General features: G+C 36.7%; 4 protein-coding genes across 5 annotated transcripts; 2 read left to right on the top strand and 2 right to left on the bottom strand.

The window, feature by feature from the left end:
• Positions 1–8,597: 8,597 nt before the first annotated feature.
• Positions 8,598–9,523, top strand: LOC147483541 (uncharacterized). The gene has a single exon (XM_086578200.1). It carries the CDS (start codon positions 8,638–8,640, stop codon positions 9,109–9,111), a length of 474 nt encoding a protein of 157 aa, XP_086434326.1. The 5' UTR covers positions 8,598–8,637; the 3' UTR covers positions 9,112–9,523.
• Positions 9,524–10,855: 1,332 nt separating this feature from the next.
• LOC147483542 (cation/H(+) antiporter 15-like) lies at positions 10,856–15,256 on the bottom strand. Its single transcript, XM_086577382.1, has 3 exons — positions 14,230–15,256; positions 12,565–13,761; positions 10,856–12,074 (listed from the first exon to the last, which is right to left on the bottom strand). Exons 1-3 carry the CDS (start codon positions 14,575–14,577, stop codon positions 10,956–10,958), a joined length of 2,664 nt encoding a protein of 887 aa, XP_086433508.1. The 5' UTR covers positions 14,578–15,256; the 3' UTR covers positions 10,856–10,955.
• A 670-nt stretch (positions 15,257–15,926) lies between these two features.
• On the bottom strand, positions 15,927–20,974 carry LOC147483543 (uncharacterized). Of its 2 annotated transcripts, none has more exons than XM_086577384.1 (4): positions 20,439–20,974; positions 20,282–20,351; positions 20,117–20,196; positions 15,927–16,223 (listed from the first exon to the last, which is right to left on the bottom strand). In XM_086577384.1, exons 1-3 carry the CDS (start codon positions 20,781–20,783, stop codon positions 20,147–20,149), a joined length of 465 nt encoding a protein of 154 aa, XP_086433510.1. In that variant the 5' UTR covers positions 20,784–20,974; the 3' UTR covers positions 15,927–16,223; positions 20,117–20,146. The 2 variants fall into 2 exon arrangements, with proteins under 2 accessions (XP_086433510.1, XP_086433509.1); XM_086577383.1 differs by lacking the exon at positions 15,927–16,223 and adding an exon at positions 19,523–19,858 and having other exon boundaries at positions 20,439–20,874.
• A 1,657-nt stretch (positions 20,975–22,631) lies between these two features.
• On the top strand, positions 22,632–23,426 carry LOC147483544 (uncharacterized). Its single transcript, XM_086579589.1, has one exon. The coding sequence runs from the start codon at positions 22,632–22,634 to the stop codon at positions 23,424–23,426; it is 795 nt and encodes a 264-aa protein (XP_086435715.1).
• Positions 23,427–26,496: the final 3,070 nt, after the last annotated feature.

Below are 26,496 nucleotides of genomic sequence, written 5' to 3' on the forward strand. Positions count from 1 at the left end.
TAGAGAGGCCCACGAAAAACAGTCTTGGGGCGAGTCGCTCTCTATGAGCCCAGTGGCGCTTTGTTCCAGCTCTTGAAGCGCGTGTCGCGCTCTCTAAGCACAGGTGGCGCTCTTGACTCTAGGTTCTTGCGCTAGGAGCCGCCTCGAGGCGGCGCTCTGAGCGCCTGCAAACGGAAATAGAAAAAAAAAAAAAAAAAAAAACATCCCTTTTTCTCTACATTCTCCACCTCAGTGAGGTTTTAACACATAAAACCAAGCCGAACACATCCAGCAAGAACACATCCAATAGGAACACATCCAAAGAAGGAAGACTTGCGGTCATCGCCTCCGGGCGGCTATGCCCACACAAGGATCTTTCAAACATGTAGGATTTGGAGCAAGTCCAAACAGTGTTGGAACTTAACTCCGATGACAACTTTCGTCAGCATATCAGCAGGATTGTCATGGGTGTCCACTTTCTCAAGTGCTACATCACCATCACCATCCTCAACGACATCCCGTATAAAGTGATAACGGACATCAATATGTTTGGTCCGAGCATGATGAACTTGGTTTTTCGCCAAATGAATAGCACTCTGACTATCACAATACAAAGCAACACTGTTCTGCTCAATACCCATATCATCTAGAATACCACGAAGCCATAGTGCCTCTTTCACTGCCTCTGCCACTGCCATATACTCTGCCTCAGTAGTAGATAGAGCAATCAGAAATAGCATAGACCTCCAACTAACCGTGCACCATGCATTATAAACACATAACCAGTAGTCGATCGTCGTCTATCTAGATCACCTGCATAATCAGAATCCACAAACCCACTGACATAACAAGTGCCTCCACCATAAGCTAATCACACATCCAAGATACCTTAGTACCCATTTCATTGCCTCCCAATCGCTTTCCGTGATTTGCCATATACCGCTTACAACACTAATCGCTGTGGAAATGTATGGGCATCACACACCATAGCATACATCAAACTACCCACCGCGACTTGCATAAGGAACATTAGCCATATGTTTTGTTCCTCCAATCAACTAGGAGAGAACTTAGGCTGAAAGCCTAAAATGCCCAAAAGGTAAAAGTGTAGAAACCGACTTTGCATTCTCCATACCAAATCGTGAAATTACTTTACGAAGGTATTTCTTCCGAGATACAACTATCCGTCGCTTCTTCCTATCTCTCAATCTCCATGCCCAAGATCTTCTTGGCTCCACCTAAGTCTTTCATCTCAAACTTCGAGCTAAGTTGAGATTTCAACTTGTCTATCTCCACCATGTTTTGGAAGCAATAAGCATGTCATCCACATAAAACAGAGATAGATGAAGTCATTACCACGAAGCCTTCTAAAGTAGACACGCAGTCATACTTACTTCGGTACTATCATTGCATCATGAATATGTCAAAGCGCTTGTACCATTGCACGGGCGATTGCTTTAACCCATACAAAGACCAATTCAATTTGCATACATGATCTTCTTTCAAAGAACAACAAACCCTTTAGGTTGTCTCATATAGATCTCTTCCTCCAGTCCCCCATGCAAAGCGGGTTTTCACATCAAGTTGCTCTAAACTCCAAGTCGAAGTGAGCAACTAAACTCAATAACACACGAATGGATGTTTGACCACCGGGGAAAATACCTCATTGTAGTCGACTCCTTCCTTCTGTGAGAAACCCTTTGCTACTATTCTTACCTTTGTACCCAAGATCTTGTCGGTTCGGGAAAGACCTCTTTCTTTCTGAACACTCATTTACTGCCGATATCGATAGTCCTTTTGCCCTTTGGCAATAAAACTAGGTCCCATGTGTGATTTTTATCAAGAGACTCCATCTCTTGTTGCATAGCAACCAACCAATCTCTGTAATGAGCATCTCTAATAGCTTCCTTGAAACTATCTGGCTCATCATCTTCGATATTCAGTACATATGCCACTAAATCCACCTGACCATAGTGCTTAACCGGCTTCTCGTGCCCATACTTGTGCACTTCTTTAACTTGTCTCTTTTGGCCTGTGGTCACCAATACAAGTTCGCGGATGCTCTTGCTCTTCTTCCTGTTCTTTGTGTGGGTTCCATGATTTGGTACCTCATCATGAACCAACCAGGTCATCTGGCTGATCGCATAACGGACAACTCAAGCTCGATTGAACTTCTATGGACTCACCATTCGCCTCTTTTCGGCTTCTTGAAAGATAACCGCGGAAGTCTCATCAAACGTAACATCTCTGTGACCCGGGGAACTTGTGGTCTTCTAGACACCACAATATGTATCCCTTTTACCCCATTTGGCGGCTAAGAATATATGGCTTTCTTAGCTCTAGGATCTAGCTTGCTCTCCTCACATGGGTAGTAAGCGGTCGATCCAAACACTCATAAAATACTATAATCACCGGGTTATCGACCACACCTCATAAGGTGTCTTGCAATCTATAAATTTGGGCCGGTGACCTATTATACGTAAACACGCCATGGACACCGTGATCGCCCAATACTATTTGCCTAGGGATCGGCATTAGACAACAAACATCTCGCTCTTTCAAGCAAGGTTCTATTCATCCCTCCGCCATTCCATTTTGGCGAGGGCGTGCCCCCGTCCGCGATTAATGCGGCAATTTCATGTTGCGCACAAAATTTTTGGAAGGGCTCATAGGTATATTCTGTACCATTGTCAGATCGTAGTGTCTTTACTTTCCTATCTGTGCGATTCTCAACCCTTGTCTTCCACTTCTTAAATGTCTCAAACACTTCATCTTTCATTTTCATCATATACACCCACACATAACGGGTATGATCATCAATGAATGAGACATAATAGCGGTTACCTCCTTTTGAAGCCACTCTAGAGGGTCCCCAAACATCCGTATGCACATAGTCAAGGATGCCTGTGGTCGTGTGCTTGCTTGACTTGAACTTGACTCTACACTGCTTCACATAGACGCAATGCTCATAGAAACCCATACTTGGCTTCTTCAAGTCTTTCAAGAACCCTCGCTTGCACAACTCAGACAAACCCTTTTCACTCATATGCCCTAGTCGCATATGCCACATCTTAGTGCATTCAGAATCATCACTACATGCACCTACTGCTACATCGTCTATCACTGTACTACCCATCAAAGTATACAAGGTTTCGTGTCTTTGACCCTTCATAACTGTTAAAGAGCCACTGACAATCTTTAGGACTCCACCTTCGCCCACAAACTTGTGGCCTTTGGAATCCAAGGTACCAAGAGAAATAAGGTTTTTCTTTAGCTCAGGGACATGCCTCACATCAGTTAAAGTCCTCACTATACCATCATGCATCTTAACCCGTATAGTTCCAATTCCTACCGTCTTACAAGCAATGTCATTACCCATCAAAACGAAACCACCATTAATGCTCTCATAAGAAGTAAACCACTTTCTATTCGGGCACATATGGTAGGAACATCCGGAATCAAGAATCCACCTTTTGGCCATATAGTCTTGTGTGGACACACAGAGACTCAACTCGTCCCCTTCAAAGCCTGAAGCATAACTTGCCTCAATTTTTGCCTTACCTTTCTTCTTACCATCTCTCTTGTTCTCTTTCTTCGGGTGAGGACAATTACTTGCGTAATGTCCCCTTTCATCGCAATTGTAGCACTTCACATGTGTTAAAGGCTTCTTTGACTTGGACCTAGACTTCTCATTGATTGTAGAAGCCTTTTCATACGACCTTCCTCTTGCCACTAGCCCCTGACCTGCATCAATGCTATTCTCCACACGTGCAGTGTCTTTTTCATCAACTCATAAGAAAGAAGTACACTCTAAACTTCGTCAAGATCGACATCTTCTTTGTTCATAAATGTAGTCATTAGATGCTCATAGCTTTCTGGCAAGGAGAATATTAAACATGCCGCTTGATCCTCATCATCCATCTTCATACCAACATTCAAATAATCCGCTAGACGTCTACGGAACTCACTAACGTGCTCTTGCATCGTTGAACCATCGACCATCATGTACCGATAAAGACGCTTCTTAAAGTACATCTTGTTCGTCATGCTCTTTGTCATATACATAGACTCTAGTTTGAGCCAAATACCTGCAGCGGTATTTTCTCCCATCACACTATACATGACCTCATTGGCAAGACATAACCGGATTGATGAACAAGCCTGAAGATCGAACTCTTCCCAATCATCATTATTCATACTCGCCGCCTTAGATTTAATCCCCTTTAAAGCCTTGTACAAACCTTGTTGGATGAGGATGTCCTTTACTTGGACTTGCCAAATCCCAAAGTTATTCTTCCCATTAAACTTCTCTACTTCAAACCTTGCGTTTAACATCTTGGGAGCCATCTTTCAAGTTACACACAATAACCCAAAAAAAAAACAGTTTCACCTCGGAATTTAATCGAACACCTTGTCTACACAAATTTCGAGCACTAAACTCAAAATCCTAGGTCGTATACCTACGCTCTGATACTAATTGTTGTGAATATAACACTGCGGAAACAACGTTATCCACAACAAACGGATCAATCCAACACAAGGATCGATCCTTCTCAATAGACAAGACTTCAACACCCTCCAAACAATCTCCCAACACTTCTCAATATCAAATAACAAGCATATAAAGTAAAACAATTAATATAATAGAAGAACAAACCACAAGACGAGATATATCGTAGTTCGGCAATTTGCCTATGTCTACACTGCGAGTTCCAAGTTTTACTAGATGTCCGGAGTAACAGATTGCAAGTCTCTCAATTCACTCACAAAGAATGAACACTCAACTCACAAAGAATTGCTCTCTTGTAATCTCTTTTTTTGGTTTTGGAAAAAGTTCAGTTTTCCAAAACCTTGATTTTGTTTTTATACCAAAAAACAAAATTCGCGGTTACTGTAGCGAGGCCCACGAAAAATCTTGGGCAGCGAGTGCACTCTCTGAAAGCAGTGACGCTCTTGACTCGGGTTCTTGGTAGCGCAGTGCGCTCACTCTAAAGCGCGTAGCCTCTGAACGCCTCTGATAGTGAAAAAAAAAAAAAAAAAAACATCCCTTTTTCTCTACACAAACCCGTACCGTACTTGGTGACAATGTTTCCAATTAAGTCTAGTTGTATCTGCAAATCTGCAATGACTTGTGTAATGTGACATTGTGTAAAGCAGCTTGTGACTTTGTCACAAACAAGTCTTCAACAGTTTATTATATCATGGGTTGGAGGAGGGAGGTAGGGAACCAAGAAAAAATAAGTTACGCATGATATAAATATATAATATATACTGTTTTAAAGTATAAATTTTGATGAAAAGGTGTTCATGAACTCAATTCAATGAAGGGGAGAAATTCCAATTTCCAACAAAAAAGATGATTAAAAATGTTCTTTCTCTTTTAAGTTTCTTGAACTTTGGTCACTTGTACTTGAAGAGAGATCTTCATCTTGGTTAAATGAAAAGGAACATGTGTGCTAAACTTAAAAAAATATCCACTGCTCTTTTTTCAATTGGTTGGCTCACAGTTTTATCAATGACTCAGATCCAATAGAGGTCTGCAATATTAGAGTAAGACTTGTGCTAAACAGAGTAAGATAATTGATAGAACCTAGTGACAGGCAAGTTAGAATAACCTTAGCGCATTTGTGACTGATAGAAGACAAAGTAGAACACACTGTTATCAAGAACTATTATAAGATTAGAGGAATCAAAATGTAGTAGTAATAGTAGTAGTTAAAAGGACTTCGTGCATTTTGGAAATGGTCCGTGGCCGAAATCTCCGTGCAACGAAGCTTCATCCTAACATGTACTCTCTACCATATCCCATCTATCACGCGGGAATACACCCTGTTACTGCTCTCCAAAACCCCTTCCAGTTTTTCTTATTCTACTCTTACCAATTCTTGATTCGTTGTACATGTTGCAATCATATAAAAAGCCATTAAGAAATCAAACAGAATAAATAGTTAAGTTAGTAGTTGGTATTAGCATCCAAGACTACCATATTTTATGTTGAATGTGAATATTGTAAAGTATTGAGTCCGGTTGCTTTATAACCGGGTATAAAAATAAATTTTTGTAACCGTGTTATTGCACGGTTAGCTCGTCTCAAAATACACACATTTATCTCGAAATACAAACTTTGACCTTGATATCTGTATATTGTGCATCTCGGCACAGATCTAACGGTGTAATAACACGGTTACAACAATTCATATATGTACCAATTTCTGTACCCGGTTATAGAACAACTGGACTGGACTCGTATTGTAAATAGCATTTAAGATAGAACTGAAGCAATAAGCATGGACAATGATCTTCGCCCATTGACACAATTTTGACACAATGACACCCCTAGTAGTAGGGGCTGGGGAGTGGGGACTCCTATAATCTACCAAGAAAACTAATTACATTCGACAACCTATGGATCATCATGTAGGAAGACTGCATATGCTATATATAGGTCTTTAAGAAGCAGACAAATAATTGACAATTTGCCATGTGTGGAGAGTGTGAAGACAATATTCACCCTTAATAGATATTGCGATCACCAATTCGCCATCTACTATAACCTAGTATTTAACTATTTACTAAATTGTTACCTCGCATCACACCCAAATTTCTCAATAATTCAATTAAGCTAAAATCTAGAGTACACAGGCTGTACCTGCGCTATCATATCAAGTAAGAGTGTATTGCATATTCAATTAATTGTAACCTTAAAAACAAGACTGAGCACATGAAGTTTTGGTTATCTTAAGGAGTTTGAGCTCTACATGTTGGTGTTATATAATGTGTTGGTGAAGGTATATTTCTAAATTATAGATTGTGTTTTTTAAACAAGAAAACAGCTAGATCATTGGAATTTAGTAATTTTTTTTTTTTTTATGTACTTGCTGAATTGAACGGAACCGAAACCGTTTATAACGGTTATGGGTCATAAAATGTTAGATCTATTAAAATGGGTTTTCAATAACCGAACTGATAAATAACCGAATAGTAAAAAACCAATGGGTACCCAAAGTCCAAATCGAAACCGAAACCAATTATTATTATTTTGATATATAAAGTTTAGTATTATATTACACTAAATAAATGCAAACCCAAACATTATAATATATAATTTTTTTTAGGTATAAAAATTTACTAAATATATGGGGGTATCATAATAGTGAATGTATGTTATTAAATACATATTTTGTAACATTACATTGAATATATATATTATAAATATTAATAATAATATCAACGACTACACGCATGTATACTGTGAATTAATTAATACACTGTACGTATATATTAACTAATATATGATAATATTTATATAATTGCACGTGCTTAATATACATGTATATATATGATAATGAATATGTGCAATGCTAACAATTGTAGTATATATATATATACTACATATTATGAATATATATATTTTTATTTTTTATTTTTTTTTATTTTTTTTCTAACCGGGTGTTCGGCCAGTTTACGCGTACCTCGACTAATCCTGGGGCCCTAGTTGGAAATTCGACCGGTATTGCCTCGCCAGTGGCCTTGAGGGGATTGAACTAGTGACCATTGGGAACAATTGTAGTACATGTACTTATTTTACATGTTAAAATTTAATGTGTGATATATATTTATATATGACGTATGTATGTAGTATAGTATAATGTCCACGCGTTCAATTTGAAATGCAAGTTAATACACGTGTACGTATAATTTATGAGATATCTTTAAAGTTTTTAAAAAATTAAACTTTCAAAAATTATTGAATTTAGAACCATTGCAAGTGTTATTGTCCCACTAAAAACTAACTTTTATATCGGTTACGTAATTAAAAACATAATTTTAGTAATAATAATGCATAATCCGAGAAGGAATTGAAACTCGAATCGGAACCGACTTAATTAATGTGTATGATTTCGGGTTTTCTAAATATAAGAAAAAACCCGAAAGAACCTAATCTAATAGTAACCATTAAAAATATAACTCGAAACCAATAAGAGCCTAACCGGAACCGACCCATAAACACCCCTACTAATAATGTACTATTAGCCCAATACAGTATTATGAAAGTGGTGATATGGCAAGGTGTCTCTGACGAAATGATGCCAATAAACCAAATGGTTTACATTTGTACCCTTAAGATTTGGTGAAATAATCAGATCTCCAATATCACCCGCTCTCAAAAACTCACACCTAATTACCGGAAAAATAAATAAATAATAACTCACATCTTGGATCAGGGAATCATGTTTAAATGTTATCAATGATCATATCCTGCTTCCTGACTCCCACAAACTGACTCCTTACACTAATTTGTTGAAGGTCTGATGATGGCGTACGCCCTACAAACACACATGCATACTCTCACAACAACAACAAAAACAAAAAGAACAATAAATATTAAAATATAAATAGTCTTTTAATTTTAAAGATGGTATTTCTTAAAAGGTAATACAACTGATCCAACTCAAGCCAATTCTGGCATATATTTAAGAGAAGTATGAAATTTGAAATGAAGAGGGTACTTTAGGTAACCTACCTCATAGTCTAATCAACTTGTTATGACTTAGGAGTACGGTCGTTCTCTTTATAAGACATTGTTCCCCTCTACTCTTACAAGAACAAAGAACAAACTGAAAAAAGAGAGAAGACGAGACAAGAGAAAAGAGAAATATGGGTAACAGTCTAAGGTGTTGTTTAGCTTGTGTTCTTCCTTGCGGTGCTCTAGATGTGATCCGAATAGTTCATTTGAATGGTCATGTAGAAGAGCTAACAGGTCCTATTTCTGCAGGCCAGGTCTTAAAAGCCAATCCTAACCATGTCCTAAGTAAACCTTGTTCTCAAGGTGTTCGTCGAATTCTAATTCTGTCACCAGATTCTGATCTCAAAAGAGGTAGTATCTACTTCTTAATTCCAGCCTCTTCGATTCGAGAAAAGAAGAAGAACAGGAACAACTACAAGAAGTCTACCACTATCACCACAACTACCACGACAAGGAAAAAAACTACAATTTCAAAGGCCTCTAGGTCTGAACATTACTTAGCTGAAGTCCTCTCGGAAAAGAAATCTATCTCTCGTCGCAATAGACGCTGCGGTCGCAGTGGAGTCTGGAGGCCTCATCTGGATAGCATCTGCGAAGACTTGTAACATTTTCCGGCGCCTTATGACTGTCTAATGTCCTGGGAGACAAAAAAAATGTGTCCAGGGTGTTCATTCATTGAGCAGGGTAACGTTCTTTTTTTGGTTTGTGGATATATTGTACCTTATTCTCTTTTGAGTTGTTCCAACTGCATATATTAGAGACAGTTTTGGAAAATTTGTTCCTATAAGGATTTTTTTTATTGAGAATTGAGATGATCTAGTGATTCAACAGTGTAAAAAAGACAAAGAAATGGTTGTAACAACCTTATGTTATATATGCAGGCATGTTAAGGATCAGATCAAACGTAGAACTAGAGCACTGCAATCTTGTAAGATGGTTTCTGCTAAATACATTGAGAGATCAATAAGTAAGGAAATTGGTTGTGTGTGAAATAGTTCCAAAAGGAAAAAAAGTTGGTCCAAGAACTTCTGAGGAGAGACATACTAATCATTTGTATTCATGTAATGTTGAATATACATACACTTATACAAATATGCATACACTTGTAAAGCAACAGGAATAAACACATATAATCGCCGGTCAGCCAGATGAATGTCTAGATGTGGTTTGAGTCAAATGTAAGTGGCAGATCCCCAACCCCTAAAATATATACTTGAAAACTGTGTTGATCTTAGGTGATCCCGAAGAGAGCCAGTTACATGTAAATTGTTATTGGATTTTGTTTGGGACCGATGACGATTTAATGATGAAATCGGGACATTCACAAATCAGGATAACTTCATTTGGGTTCCTCTGTTTTGCTCTGCTGCCCCTATTCTCTTTAATTCTGCAACCTTATGTTATAGCTTCAAAACATCTCGAATCAGTTATTAATTTGAGATCAAGAGCGAGGAAAAGTTAACAAGTCAGACAAATAAGTATAGTGGGTCAACTCTATAACATCATTGAGAGCCACAAATGACTAGGAAAGCATAAAACCATGCTTACAATAAGAGAAGTAATTCTCTATTCAAGCTTTCAGTTGCTGGTACTCAGTTGTATCTAAGTAATCATATTATAAACTCCAGCTCCACAACATTGAATAAATCTTCATAGTATCAATAACCACTTATCCCAATCTTCTTTCCTACTCCCTCTCGGCCATATATGTCAAGTTGTCAACCCTTTGCACAGCATTATTGGATAATTATAAGTTCTCGTATTGAGATTTATAGGTAACTGTAACAATAGAAATGAACTAAAGAAGCACAAAAAGAACTCCAATTGAAAGAGTTTGAATAAGAATGTACTAAACTACTAATTGAGCTTGATTTCAGCCTTCTTGCTGTAGCAATCAGGGTTTATGATAGAGAGAAGTTTTAGTAAAACCCTAACCCTAACTTGATGAGAAAGTAAATGTGTCGGGAAAAATGTGAGCTGACGTGGCACATTTTCTATTTCTGAATAATTGTTTTAATACAAACAAATAAATGTGAATTTACGAAGAAAATGATTACTATACATTTGCTGAGTACAATTACGTACGCACAAAGTATTTGAGTTAGCAACTAATTTGTGGAGTAAACTTGATAATGCCAAACTTTGTAGGTGAATTAAGATTTTGAATACTAAAGTGAATCTGATCTGAAATATACTTTGAACGACTTGTATGTGTCTTGGACGATTGTCAACAAAACTTTGAAATTAGTCAGTGGCCAATTGGCCATGATTTTCAAGCGTAGTGGGATATTAAAATTATGTCCATCCTGCCATAAAAATGAAAATATATGGGTATTAGAGTGTACATCAACTAAGTATTTATAAAGAAAAACAAGAAGACAACTTACAAAACAAGAAGAAAGAAAGTAGTTTGGAGCTCTACAAGCTAAGGTACAGTGGTACACTATGACTATTGGCCTCCCATTTGTTGAATCACCAGAACGGAAACCCCAACTTTGACATCAGATGAAGCAAGCATGTCGCCAATTACTCCTAGTTCCGGACATTCGCTCCATTCTGTAAGTCCTGATGTGAGAGGCGAATCAATACCATTACGCCTCCCAACCACTATAAGATCATTCTTCTGTATTATTGAATGAATCACCCATGCAGTTTGTTCTCCATCTCTCACCACCTCTTCCTTATATGTAATGCGTCTGTTAGACATTGTATGGAGCTCAAAATCCTTTACCACCTCTGCGTCAAGCATACCCTCCCAACTGCTCAAATCCTTTTCTTCTGAGACTAGTAATCGAACCACTGTAATATATACATCTATGTTATATGACATTCTTTTGGCATATGCCAATGCTTCTCGATCATCAGCACCCCCTAAGAACAACACACATATGTGCGATGCAGTTGAATGCCTTGCGGACGAGGAAGTAACAGCACTTGATTGTCCGCGGTCAACAAGTATCCCGACAGAACAAGGGGCAGTCTCCAAGACTTTTTTATTCATCGCTCTCAGATATATATTTTCTGACGCCATTGTGCCATCTACAGCCCATTTCTTGTGGAAAGGGACAATTACAAGTGATGTACATTGTTTAAAGGCAAGTGTACATATATCATTGTGGATTGTTGCATATGGAGACACTGCTGTGAAGGCTTCAACTATGACTAATCCCGCATTGAATTGCTCGTAATTCCTAAAAGCATTGACAATGTGTTCAGACTGTGCAGTATTATTAAACGCACTCCTATCCAACACACTATTGTGTGAAACAAATATTGGTGCGGTGCGACCAACAAGCTCAACAAGGTGAAGCGTAAAAACCCGAATTGGGCTCTCTGTAGTTAGAGTTGAGGCTGATAGGAGCTTAATCATAGTAGGAACATTTTCGTCTTCACTGATGCAGGCGAGTACTTTGAACTCGGAATATGCTTTTGAGTGGAGGATGGTTCTTCTATCATAACCTGCATACTTTTTGGCAGGATCATAGAGGTATCTAACAATGCATGGCACAATTGACGCAATCACTAACACTGCAAGAATCATAAGGGTAAAACTTGAATCATTTAGGACCTGCAATTGGAAACAAATAAGCAATTACTAAGCAATTAAATACTGCATTTTGAAGTTCCTCTCTAACTCAGGATATTCATGGACTAACTTTGATTATATACTCCAGGTTGATATGTTAATTCTTATTTTTTTTTATTTTTTGAAAAATTAAGCTGGGGTTAAGGCAGACCCCCACTTGTTATTATTGCAAAAGGTTAAACCTTACAAACCTCCCTAAGAGTTATATCATTAAAAGGAGGAACACAAAGACACTATACCGACAGGTTTCAAGTCTAACATACATAAGATAACATACTAGTCATCCTACAATTCTTATTTTAAATCAATCATATAACGACCATCGACCAATATACTTTTATTGGCAATGAAAGGTTATGTTGGACCAATATGAACACAGAAAAATGTAAATCTAACACACAGATGCGGAAAAAAAAAACTTCCTCTTGTAAGTATTGATTATGTAAATGATGCTAAGCAATGTGTCATGTACCTCAGAATCTCTCCAGACATTATAAGTAGATAGCTCAACTATCCCTTTGGCACTCATGATGACACCAAGAGCTAGAGCCTCACGTTTTGGCATTCTGAAATACAGACAAACAATCATGGTTGCAAGGATCTTCCCAGCCGAGCAAGTAATGACCAAGATTGGCAACGCATAGGCTTCTTCGACATTCTTTCTTAAAGAGGGAATATCTGTTCTCAAGCCACTGACAGTCAAAAACAGAGGAAGAAGCAACCCCATAGTCAGTGACTCAAATTGAGAAACTAATGCTGTCCCTAAAGGTGGCCCATCTGGTATTGCCAAACCAAAAATAAAAGGACCAAACAGAAGATGTTGCCCAAGCATAGAGCCAATGGTCCCAGTAACAATTACCCCAAGAAGGATTACAAGTATGAAAATGCGCTTCACTGGCCGCTTTTTTGGTGTTATTTTGATCAACCATGTAACAGATTGTCTAACAATAGTGAAAACAGCAACCAGAAACAATGTTGAGGAGATTGAAGCACATAACCATGAACGGCTGCTGCACATTCCTCCTTTTGTTCTGTCAGCTCGCTCCTTCATTTTGCTAATAGATTTTAGGCTATCAATATTTTTCGAATCAAATATCTTAAACTGTATCAGTATCATTGTGACAAGTACATTACATGCCTCACTAACCATGGATGAAGACAATGCTAGCCGACCAAGTTCTGAATTAAGGATTTTGAGTTCAGTAAGAAGAGAAGCAACAACAGGAAATGTGGTCATAGACTGTACTGTAGCAATGTAAAGAAAAGCGCGCTGTATGTGTTTTCCATCATATTCAAGGTCAGATCGTAAGCCGGCAGATACTGATTTCAGAGTGAAAGTAGCGGAGAATCCCAACAGTAATGGAACTATAAAGGATACAATGCCAATAATAGCTGCTTTCTTTCCAGGCTTGTGCATCATTCTGGGATCCATTTTTACTCCAAGTAGAAACTCGAAAAGCATGAAACCTATACTTGCTAGCATACCAATGGAACCTGAACCTCTTAGTGGAAAGAGCCTATGAAGAAGATTTGCTGGTTGATCAACGTCCTCGTTGTTCAGAAACTTTATACCCTTCTTCAGAAACTTGCCAAGATTTGATGTAAGTAGCTTTTTGTAATATTTGTCCAATTTCAAACCTAGGTCCGTGTCACCCAGAATTATGCCACCCTAGTTCACAAAGATTCAAGTATCCATAAGATTCAAGTAATATCAGAGGGAATATCCATAAGATTGCCTGTTCCATATTTGTGACTAGTACTTTTCAAAGAAACCAAAGCTATGTTCATATATGTACTTTTCCTACATGAACATCATTGTAGGAATTAAAACATATTCTTTAGTCAGATTTGATTACCACTCCCCACAGCCCTTAAACTCAATTATATCTAATTTTCTTTACTTAATGCATTTGAAAACATAAAAACATGTGCCATTACGAATCTTGCTACTATAGATATTAATTTAGGCAATGAGTTTAGCTAATCCTATGAGAGTTGATTTAATGACAGAGACGTGTTTAAGTTCAAGTGCACTCCAACACCCGCACCCAAACAAAGTCTTTGTGTAGGTGAAGCTTTCCCCAATAAGTTAGGAAAATTCGGAAAAGTTTAAACACAGTAGTATAGCAAACCATACCAGAATATACGAAACGATTGGAGACATTCCAAGAAAGCCCAACATGAATTGGAGAAATTGGTTGATAACAAAGATTGACATCATCTGACTAGCCAAAAGTGGGACAGAATAATCAAGAGGGTTATCGCCTGAAAATACAACACTTTTTGTATACACCCTATAAGGGTGAGTACACATTGAGGTCTTATTTTTTATTGAATGACTATCCACACTGACTGAGTGAAATGATCTTTTGGGCTTTGCTCTCTCTGCTAATGCATTAAGGTCAATTCCCTTAAATCTTCCACCAGTGAAGTTTTTCATATCTGCAATAATGTCTACTGCACCAAAAGAACCTCTCTGAGCCATTGTTTCACCACCTCTTATTGTTCTCCTCTTCAGAGAAAAAGAAGAATATCTTCAAGTTAAAATTTGTTTATCCTTCCCCAACCAAAAGGAAGGGAAGGAGAAATGAAGAAGAAACAAACTGTGTAATTTGTTAGGATTGTTATTGGATGAGTGCTATTTTAGTGCTGACAGTGAGGATGTAAGCTGAGGAATCAGTTAGACTCATTTTATGCCACTTGGCTTGCCTTTCATTAGTATCCGCTAGAATCAGACATGCACTCTGGAAATGAACCTGAATCAGTTGACCTCAGGTGTACCCAAGTTTTAGACAGTTTTTCTTGCGTAACAAATTTTTACCTGATTTGGTGCATTGTGCAAAAAAAAACGGTGTGTTCTTTAGCATTTGGACTTGTGGACATCAACCAATATGAAAAAGAAAATGTCATAATTCTTATTTTTCCCACGCAAACTCACAATGTAGCGCAAGCGAAGTAGAAAGATACTACCAAATTAACAATTTTGATCACAAATGCACGCATTTATAGGACACAATGGACGTGTTTCAAACAATTTCTCCGGATCAGGCTTTCGTTGACTACTCTAATGAGGGCAAATTATGTAGCCATCTTGTTCTAGTATATATCAAATAAAAACATGTTTCTGCCATTTTGCGTTTTAGACAACAAACGTTCGTTCTTCAATGATAATCCAATAATCATTAGAGCTCATGTTTTCTTTGCCACACAAATAATCAATCACATTTTGGTAATTGTAGTACAGGAGCAAACTAAATTGTGGGAGATCATGCCCTGCCATGGTTTCAACCGGACCAAGCTAGCAACACCATTAAACCAGATTATAGTCCCGAGAATGGGCAGACATCCCGTTTGGTTTAAAAACCAGCATTCAAATCAGAGGAGTCTCAAGAGCTTCGAACTCCACTGTGAGTATCGATGTACACCAAAACAGATGAGCTGCACCATGGATATAATGGCACTAAAGCAGGATTAACACTAAATTTGGACTCCCCAAGTACAATAAACTGTCCAGACATAAAGACAACCATCACTTTACACTTTACAGGCTTGAAGGAAGACACATAACATCCCTCTAAAAGCTACACACTGGTGCTCTAAACATCTAGGCCTTTTTTTTTTCCATTTTCTCTTTCCTTTTGCAAACCAGTTACAGACTTACAGTTATACAGGTAACAGTTATAGCAGCAACAGACAGAAAACTCAGCTAGAATCAAACAATACTTCATTTATGCTATTCATTTAAGCTTAATGAGGTAATCACATTATAACAATTGCATAATATGAGAATACTGGTTGTAACAGGATAATCAATATCAAGAAACTATGTGCAAATGATGAACTGAAAATTTTCTTCTCAAGAGTATTATATTCCTTCAAATTGAAGAAAAAAAGAAGGTCGCAAGTCATCCATCTGTTTACTTTCTAAACAAAAAATCTAACTCCTAAAAATCCACAAAGATGTTAACCAAGAGAATTGACAACCATGAAATGATGTACCAATCCAATACTTCCAGCACAAGGAAGAGAAATACACATTGGATATGGAAAGTCTGGAATAGAATGGTTTTCTAGAAAATGGTGCAGGCACCTTAAAGATGTTGAGAACGTAGGCATAGCTACAAGCAGGCACTGAAGACGAAAACAAGGGATATGATCAGTTGCATAACATAATTCATAACACATAATACAAGTCATAACTCATAGGAGAAAGAAACATAAAACAGGTAATTATAGTGAACTACTAGGTCCCTAACACCATCAATCAGAAAAGTCAGTACAACAATTGATTATGTAGTATTGGAGCATCCAACCGGAACAAGAAGACAACTTTTAAAGGGCATCGACAAGTTTCTTTAGGTAAGTTATACTTGTACGGAAAACTAATAACCCAGAGAGAGCAAATGAGAAGAAAAGTATGTGGGAAACGAAATGGTTATGAAAAATGTACAATCTAGGGTGCAATGTGAAATAGAAATCCGCTTCAATGGATATTATATATGTTCAAAATCTGCCCTAAAAATCATTCTAGTTGAGTAATATGCAGTTTTAAACTTACACATGAAACTCATAAAAGAAGCTTATTGCTTAAATAATGAATTCAACCAGCAAAGAACTAAGGAAAAAAGGTAAAATAACTTTACTGACAATCTGACACAAACATACCCTGTACAATTGCTCATGATTAACAAGATATTGTACGCATACTATGTGCCAAGTTAGGATCAAATTTTCTTGAAAATATACTACAGTTGTTATTATCAAATAAGCTGATGAGAATATTTGGGTCAGGGGCTGAGTAGAGAGTATTGGGATGGTGAGTATACTGCATAATGTCCAATACTACGTGCATCATGTATGTGCTAAAGTCGTTCTCGTGGAGACCATATGGTACAAGGGAACACTAAGTTTGTGAAATTGATGCGTAATAGGTGGTAGAATAAGTTACCTTATATTTTACTTTCATCATTCAACTTGAGCTTTAACCATCTTCATTGTCTTTTCTTAAAATATTTAGCTATCCTCCTTATAGGTCAACTATACGCCCACACTGACCTATCACATTTCATGTATCTTTCTACCTTACCAAAAAAGGTTGGTGATATACAAACCCACCATATTTCTAACTAAACCCTTTTTAAAATATTTTGGCCAATATGCCCCACGTCACAGGTCACCTACATATTACCACAACCAAGGCTTTCACCATCATCCAAACGCACTACCACCAATGTAACTAATACCGTACCTTTAATTCAATCTAGCTTTCCTAAGGAAAAAAAAAGTTTCAATTTTAATGGAATGTTATAGCTTAAGGATCCAAGAAGTATCACTAATTCCAATAACAAACTACTTGATTTATGTTCATATGTTTAACCCCATTAATTCATATTAGTCATATCAATATCAGTCAATCAGCACACACAAGTAGCTCTTTCACAAAGTAAAATCTACAAATTGGCAAAGCAAAGAAAATATTTTCACAACCAAAACTCAAATTGACACTGCCAACACTACGGTCCCATGAAATCATGTGATCCAATTTAGCCTGTTGATGACTTGTGATGGAGGGGGGAAAAAAAGTGGGTGTAGATTTCAATTCATATGGGCACATTACTCTAAAATCTTAAAAGTGGGTTTAGTTAGAAATATGATGGGTCTATTTATCACCACCCTACCTAAAACCTTTCACCTATATTCTAAATCTATATTTGAGCACTTTGTGCTAGATAAACAAATTAAACATCCTAATCTTTGTGAAAGAGCTAGTTTATCGATGTCTAAATAAGGAGAGAGCAATGATTCCTAAATCAAGTGCCAAAAAACGACAGAAGGAGAAAACTGAAAGTGCATGCAGCAAGCGCTCACAATCAGAAACAAAAGATTAATGCCCTCATAACAACTAACCCTATCAAAAACCAAACATTTTTCAAGAGGTATGCCCTTGATGCCCTTCCACTACTTGCACGAAAGGGAAAGTGATCCCCTTTGATGTCAAGAGTCATCTGAAAAGGCTATGCGCCCACCACTTAAAATGCTAGTGCTCCTGCTCCAAACAAATGCCCTAGAGAACCTTAGCCCAAAGACTGAGATCAGAGGGCCAACCATACTGACAGGAGATCTGGCACTAACCAAGGAAAATCGAGACTAAAATACAGACTTTAAGAAATAACTCCACTATTCAAGAATGGATGTGAGCATGCAGTCACCTACACTCCTACAATCCACCATGTCCATTATATCTGCAACATCCTGGTTCATATGGAAAGATCGTAATAACAACCTCCATATAAACAGCACACACCACCACCACTATCACCATTGAAGCCAAAATCCTTGTCACCATCTTCCACTCAAACTTCAACCACAGCACCAACATTAAAATCACATTGCCTGGTTACATGAAACCGTTGAGTCCTGAACAATGATGGGGCGCAGAGGTAACCTTGGGACTAATGAAAATTGTAACATCTTACAAATCAATACGGCAATGTATGCCAGGAGTTCCTTTACATAAGGATGTAAAGGCAAAAATGCCGAGGCCTTCGCTGTACCCGTTCATGGACTGCAATTTGCACACTCTCCTAATATGCCTTGCCCTGTTGTTCACATTGATTGACAAGATATACTACAGAACTCATGCATAAGGAGACAGTTTATTGGATGTTGCAATTGAAAATGAAGCTTGGGTATCTAACTGACTAGAAACTCTACCATGAGACAAATGGTGTCGCGGATTGGTTAGCGTTGTAAGCAATTTCGGCTATTTCACAGAAATACCATCTTATGAGCAGAAAGAACTTTGTGTTTGATGTTTTGGTGGCACAGTTGGTCGTATTATTCAATGTTATCGTGTAAAGGGTGAAGTCTTAATGTCCCTTTTGTAAAAATAATTACAAAATAACTTCCCAACCGCCAATTTTTTCCACTATCCTTTGGTATTCAAAATACATCTTGAAAAGTTAACTGATTATACACATAAATATACCAATATACCACAAAAAATTCAGAGATACTATGAGCTTTATATGGTGCAAGCTTAGTAAGGCTTGTTAAACAATTAGTTCAACAAGACAATAATTGGAACAAATTCCAAGCATGCGCTACTAAAGAACAGTCCACCTCACACATAACCTAATTTTGTTAACTGTTGAACCTAGTTAGCAGCTCTTTTCAACACGAGTTAACTCGAAAAACTCATAATATTTATGCTCGTAGTAAGTTCCCTATTCTACTTCCATGGTCAAGTCTAAATGTATTGAAATCATCACCCAAGCACACCAGGGTTTCCTCATTCCATATGTGTCACTGAAATCCTACCATAAGGTCTTATCATTAGGCATAGAGGCAATTAGGCCTATGTAGTCTCAAAGAACATGGTACGAAACTATTCATGTTGTTAGTTGTTACACAATATAGACAACACATAGCCCTAAAGTGTACTTCATTGCCTACGCATCCATACATGTTAATATGGTTTGGATGTTACAATAATCAAGCAAGTAGTCGGTTTAGAAAAGTTTAATAAAGAAAGTTTTGGAGCCGGGAAAGTGTAAACCTATCAAGGAAAACATAACATGAATACATTAACATATTACAATACTGAAAATCATCAGTTGCTTTACGTACTTCATATGTATCAGATTATTAACATCGTATTTCATCAAAACAACATTTCTGCCTCTGTTTCATTTATTGCTTGGTCAATTCATCACTCTCTTCATTCAGTACGAATGTAAACTTTAAGTCATCCGAAAATTACTTGACTGGCAACATTAAAAAAAAAACAACGTAGATGATTTAGTTTGATAACGTGTAAATGAATTAGTCTTAAATTTCTTCATCAAATCAAATCTCTGTGTTTCACAGCCATATCAGAAACTAAAAGGCATGACAAACTAAACATCCAATGCAGATAACTTTATTGCCCTTACAGACTAACTAGCATTTATGATATGTCATCCAGAATTACCAACACAAGTCATTTGACAAAGATATAAGAAATAACATGAAGAAGAACTCACAATTTTTATCAGTCCTCACTCGACAATTCATTATACTTCATCAGCCAACTCCTCTGAATCAGAATCACTTGCAACATACCCTATAACCAAAATAAAACTTAAATTAGTGAAAACATTTTTTTCAACAAAACACCAAGTAGCCCAAGTAAAAGGAATCTAACTCACCAGGACGCTTATCGCCCACTTTCAAAGCCGCTGATCGAACTTTAGAAGCTTTATTTATCCAAATTTTCCCCTGTTTATATTCCAAACATAAACAATACTCAAATCTTCCAAACAAAACAAATAATGAAACAAATAAAAAAAAAGTAAATATATTTACCATTTTGGGATCTTTGGGGATACCATAACCACTGAAATACATCTGAGCAAGTAAAACCTGCATAGCAGTATCACCAGCTTTAGCTTCTTTTAAAGTATCACGAAACCATCTCTTAGCACAATCAGAAACAATTTCAGCTAATGGGACTCTTTCTTTCTGGTTTAAAACAAGTGGGCTACTGCTTTCCATCTTTAACTTCAACTTATCAGAACAAATAGATGTTTCTGCCTTTGATAAAAACCCGCCGTTTTGAGACATGATGGGCTGTTTCTGGTTTTTGAAATTGGGTGTTGCCATTTTTGTTAGTTGGTGGAATTTTGTAGTGGATGGAAGTGTTTTTCCCATAAAAAAAATAAAAAATGAGTTTTTTTTTTTTTTTTTTTTTTTGGAAGTGAGAAAAAATGGGTTTAGCTGGTTTTTGTCATGGAAGAATTGAGAATTGAGGATGTATTTTGTCGGCTTGTGAAGAAAGAAAGAAGAGAGAGAGAGAGAGATGTCACGTGTGTGTCACGTGTCTTGGTGCACTGTTGAAAGTTGAAACAAACTACGAGCCGGTGATGGTCTCTGGGTTAGCTTATTTTTGAGGCTGGTTAAGATTTTGGCGGACCTCTATTGTGGATTTTTTTTTTTTTTTTTGTTGTTGTGGGTAAGCAAGGTTTTTATAAATATCCCTACCCCTTTTTATTGAATTTAAAAGAACTAAGCTTGTTACACTCTAGATGCTCTATCTTGGTAAATGGATTCCCACATGGCTACTTTAAGAGCACAAAAGGATTAAGACAGGAGATCATCTATCTCCCTATCTCTTTGTACTCATCATGGAAATCCTAGGGGGGTTACTAAAACAAGCAGTGAAAAGAAAAGACATCGAGTACCACTCTAGATGCAAAAGAGTACAAATTATGCATTTGAGTTTTGCAGATGATGTGATGATATTCTGCAAAGGGGAAGGTGCTTCCATTTATGGTGTGAAGGAGGTTCTCTCCCACTTCTCTACTCTCACATGTCTTAAACCAATGTAAGAAAGACTACTCTTCTCTCCGGTAGTCTCAAATCCATCCGTAAGTTCCACCCTAGCAGATATCCCGGGTGTGGAGTTGATCTCACCACCACCAAGTATTTGGGCTTACCTCTCACTGCCTCGAGACTAGGCATCAAGGATTGCCTACCTTTAGTGGAGTTGGTTACAACAAGGATCTCAAATTGGAAGAATGTTTTCTTGACCTTAGCAGGAAGGCTTCAATTGATACATTCTGTGTTATCATCTTTTCACAATTACTGGGACAAAACATTCATACTACCAAAAGGTGTGATCAACAAAATCTCTAAGATTACAAATAGGTCCCTATGGGCAGACCCGACCATGCAGAGTAAGGTTCACAAAGCCAGCCACAGTACTATAAGATATAGTAAGAGTGAAGGAGGCTTGAGTATTGTGGATACTAAAGTTTGGAATGTTGCTGCATAATGTGGTTTGATTTACAAGATTGCAAGCAAAGAAGAAACTCTATGGACCAAGTGGATTTGGGAATATCAGTTGCGAGGCAAGAATTTCTGGACAATGAAGGTACCTTCAGATTGCTCATGGGTATGGAGATCGATTCTTAAACATAGAAAAGAGGCTCAAATTTACCAAGTACATCATAGTAAATGGTGAGCGACTAGCCTTTGGCACCACCCTTGGTGCTCACACCAACTCTTGTATGAGAATGTAGAAGCTAAGTTAGCATTTTCACCACCGATAGTGCAAAGGTGTCGAACTCATTTCTGACAAAAAAATGGAACTCGAGAGTGCTGAACCTACCAGAAAGTGAGCTCAAGAAAGCTATTCTGAACACAGAGATTCAAGATATGATGCAACAAGACTTCACAGTATGGACAGAAACAGCTACAGGCAAATTCTCCACTAAATCAGCATATATGAGTCTCAAAAAGATTAGAGAGAAAGTCAAATGGTATAAACTTGTTTGGGGGAAACTAACAGTTCCCAAGCACTCTTTCATTGCATGGCAACTGTTCAGTGGTAGCCTCTCCACGCAAGATAGGCTCATGAAGAAGAGGATCCTACACCACTCTCAGTGTTGTTTGTGTATGCAGGGTAGAGAGAATTCTCACCATCTTTTCTTCGACTGTCTGTACACAAAGGATATATGGTCTGAAGTTAAGAGACACTTAGGCTTAAACCCTACAGTTATGGAATCTAATCAAGAGTGGTATGATATCATGAGGATCACAAGAAACAACACTACTACATCTGAGATTATCAGAGCTATGGTGTGTGCTGTGGTGTATGGTATTTGGAATGAAAGGAACAGCAGAAGATTCAAAGGAAAGCAACACGCTGCTCATCATGTTGCCCAGGACACTTTGAAAAAGATGAAAAACTACTTGCAACAAGTTCTCAGGAAGGCACCAGATTCTTACGAGACTAGAAGAATGGTGAGCTTGTTGGGGTTACGAACTGTATGGATCCCCAGAATGGTTAATCAATGTGTTTGGCAGAAACCTAGCTCTTTCATGCTCAATTCCGATGGAACTCTGCAACCACACTGTGCTGGATACGGAGGAGTGATTAGAGATAAAGATGGAAATGTACTTCTAACATACAACGGCAGCTCCAAATACAGGTCAATCTTGTTTCAGGAACTACTGGGTATCATGGAGGGCATCAAGGCAGCAAGCATGATAGGTAGAAGGCAACTGGAAATCAACTCAGATTCCAAGCGAGCAATCAGCATACTGAAGGGACTAGAACCAGCACCCTGGTTATGTCTTAATGTAGTTGAGACTATCAGAATTCAAATGCAATGCTTTGAGAGGATTGAACTCAACCACATCTTCAGGGAAACTAATAGAGCTGCTGACTTCATAGCAAAGATGTGTAACATGAGTAGTCATAGTGTCAACTATAGTATAGGGCCTTTCGATCAGAGACTATCTGTAATATTAGCAGAGGATGCGAATGGTACAATATACAATAGATTCTGAAATTAATGCAGGTTGAGGTCTGCCTAACCTCTAAACATTTCAAAAAAAAAAAAAAAAAAGCTTGTTACACTCTCACATACTCTTTCCCTAATGCATCATCACATAAATCCTCCCCGAAGTTCCTCAGAAAAAGAACTAGGCTCTATTTCCAACCAGTTTATATTTGGAATATGTAAAGCTAACAAATCCGCTAACCTATTAGCTTCTCTAAAAATATGGCATATAGTAAAATACTCCATTTGTCCTTTCATTCCTTCAATGCTTCTCATAGTCTTGTTTGCTATCCATGGGTGCTTTCCTCCACTCTGCATGAAGGATACCACATTGCTAGAGTCTGTTTGTGATGCTAGCCGTGTTACATTATGTTTATGTGCCAGTTTTATACCTTGTTCCACTGCCTGCAGTTCGATCACAGCAATACTGTGATAGTGAGACTTTCCATGTGCTACTGTTATTACTACCCCAATGTTATCTCTTATAGCAACAACCCATCCTCCTTCCTCCCCTTGAAGTGTTTCGATCACAGCAATACTGTGATAGTGAGACTTTCCATGTGCTACTGCTATTACTACCCCAATGTTATCTCTTATAGCAACACCCATCTTCCCTGTTTCCCACTTACATATCTTAGTTTCTCTTGTTATCACCTTAACATTTACATTATATCTTGACACAAAGTCTTGTAGTTCTGCTCCTTGTTCCATCTTTAGGCTCAGAGAGTGAAGCTTTGTCTTTACATCTTGTAGTACTCGTTGAATGGTGTGTATTGTGGAAAATTTAATGGTGTGTCAGATTTGTGATTTTTTGTTTTTTTTAACTAACTATAACTATCAACTTAACTTGTTCACATTGATTTTTATTTTATTTTTCATTTAATTTGACCTCTACTTTTAATTTTTTTAAATTGGATAGAAAAGTATAAAGACTTTTTTGTAATTTAGATAAAATACAAAGACTGTTATGTAATTATCATGTAGTATAAGAACGGCCCTGTACTTATTGTAAAAACTAGTTACTGTTATGTAGTTTATACAAAGCATAGACCTAAAATTATAAATAATAATAATAATAATAATAATAATAATAATAATATAAACAAAAACTGAGAAATGATGAAAATGCCCCTATGACGGACAATGAAACGTCATCAACCCCCATATTTTTCTAATATATATATTGATTCTACGTCGCATCTATAGGCATTTTCGTCATTTTGTTTTTTTTTTTTTTTTTTTTAATTTTAGGTTCCTATACTTTATGTAAACTATAGAACAATCCCTATTTTTCATAGTAACTAATGGATAGTCCCTATACTTTACAATAACTACATAATAGTCACTACACTTTGTCTAAATTAAAGATTAGTCCCTATATTTTATCCAACTTACATAAAAATCCTTATGCTCTTATACTCTCGATGTCCTATACTCAAATTGCCCCTATGTGCTCTTTTTTTTTTACAATATGTTTTGTTGCAATATTTCCACTAGGCTTTATACTATGTATCGCATTTTTCTCTTTGGGGGGGGGGGGGGGAGACTAGCTCATATCTAATTATCTAACTCTAGCTTCAAATTCAAATTCACTGATCTTGGAAGATATATGATGAAATTGAAGAACAAATAAATAATGAAATTGAAGAATAGTTTATAAAAAGATAATGAATGGAGATTATCATTCATTATAAATTTCGTCTTCTTCATCATTATTGATCAATTTCACCTTAACACCCACCATTGTTGCTCCACCTTAACAACCACCAATGTTATGTTAAGAAACCTTAAGTATAAACTCTTAAACTTATGTGGATAGACAAAGGATAATGATCTAAAATATGACGATCATGATGTATTCCAATTGTTTGTAATCTCTTGTAATTTTTGATGTTGTTGCAATTCGAATGGTATTTAAATTTTTTAACAATACAAAATTTCACTAATTTTAAAAATTATAACTATATGCATACCACATTTATTTGCTAGTAAGTTTAATTCATATCGGAGATGAAAATAGAAAGTGTGACCCGATCTGCCTTTCACAACAAAATAAAGAAACTAATTAACATAACCTGTTTCACTTTTACTTGAGACATTCAAATAAAAAAAACAACCAACTTTATTTTAGTATTTAGAGAAAAGACAATATACTAAAATAACAAAACATGCATCATTTACCCCATCAGAAATATAGTACTACAGTTAAAATAAAAAAAAATAAAAAAAAAAAAAAAAAGGTCCTCAGTACAGTCAAAAACTTCACTTCAAAAATATAAGATTTTTTTGTAATTTTTAAAAAATATATATTGACTAATATTTAATTTAGACAAAATATAGGGATTGTTATATAATTATTATCCAGTATATCTACGATCATGTAATTACCATAAAAATTAGGAACTGTTTTGTAGTTTATACAAAGTATATACCTAAAATTATAAAAATAAAATAATTTTTTTTAAAAACTGATAAATGACAAAAATACCCCCCCGTGATGGACATGAAACATGGGAGGGATATAGGCACATTCATTAGCCACATTTTCACATACAAATTAATTAAATCCTAGTTTTTGTGGAGATGATCTCCCCACCATAAAGATTATTCTCACAAAAAATCATAATATTTGGATATGTCTAACCATGTAAAAATTAATGTTCATTTGTGTTCATTTTTTAACTTTTCATCTAATGGTCTAAAAGTTTTGTGAGCATGTTCTAATGTTAGATTTCTTTGAATGAGTTGAATTTTTGTAAACATATTCTCCATGGTGGAGAGATCATATGTAACAAAAATCAGTCCTTAATTCAACTTTTAAATCTATGATTTTGCTTGGATTCATTTACAATGTGGCTATAATGTGCGTATAAAAATGTGCCTCTATCCCCCCCCCATATACCTTTTCTAATATAGTAAGATATAAAAAAAAAAAAAATATATATATATATATATATATATATATATATATATATATATATATATATATATATATATATATATATATATATATATGGGGTCTAGTGAATAGTGATTCTACGTCACGCGTCTATGGGTATTTTTGTCATTTGTCATTT

This window comes from Coptis chinensis, chromosome 8 (genome assembly GCF_015680905.1).
Source record: "Coptis chinensis isolate HL-2020 chromosome 8, ASM1568090v1, whole genome shotgun sequence".
In the NCBI taxonomy this organism is placed as follows: domain Eukaryota; kingdom Viridiplantae; phylum Streptophyta; class Magnoliopsida; order Ranunculales; family Ranunculaceae; genus Coptis; species Coptis chinensis.

Coding starts and splice junctions, on each gene's coding strand:
- LOC147483541 (XM_086578200.1), top strand. CDS start 8,638: ATGGGTAACAGTCTAAGGTGTTGTTTAGCTTGTGTTCTTCCTTGCGGT.
- LOC147483542 (XM_086577382.1), bottom strand. CDS start 14,577: ATGGCTCAGAGAGGTTCTTTTGGTGCAGTAGACATTATTGCAGATATG. Junction 13,762..14,229: donor CAATCGTTTCGTATATTCTG/GTATGGTTTGCT, acceptor TTTGTGAACTAG/GGTGGCATAATTCTGGGTGA. Junction 12,075..12,564: donor ATGTCTGGAGAGATTCTGAG/GTACATGACACA, acceptor TTCCAATTGCAG/GTCCTAAATGATTCAAGTTT.
- LOC147483543 (XM_086577384.1), bottom strand. CDS start 20,783: ATGGGAAAAACACTTCCATCCACTACAAAATTCCACCAACTAACAAAA. Junction 20,352..20,438: donor TCCCCAAAGATCCCAAAATG/GTAAATATATTT, acceptor GAATATAAACAG/GGGAAAATTTGGATAAATAA. Junction 20,197..20,281: donor AGTGGGCGATAAGCGTCCTG/GTGAGTTAGATT, acceptor TTTTGGTTATAG/GGTATGTTGCAAGTGATTCT.
- LOC147483544 (XM_086579589.1), top strand. CDS start 22,632: ATGGAATCTAATCAAGAGTGGTATGATATCATGAGGATCACAAGAAAC.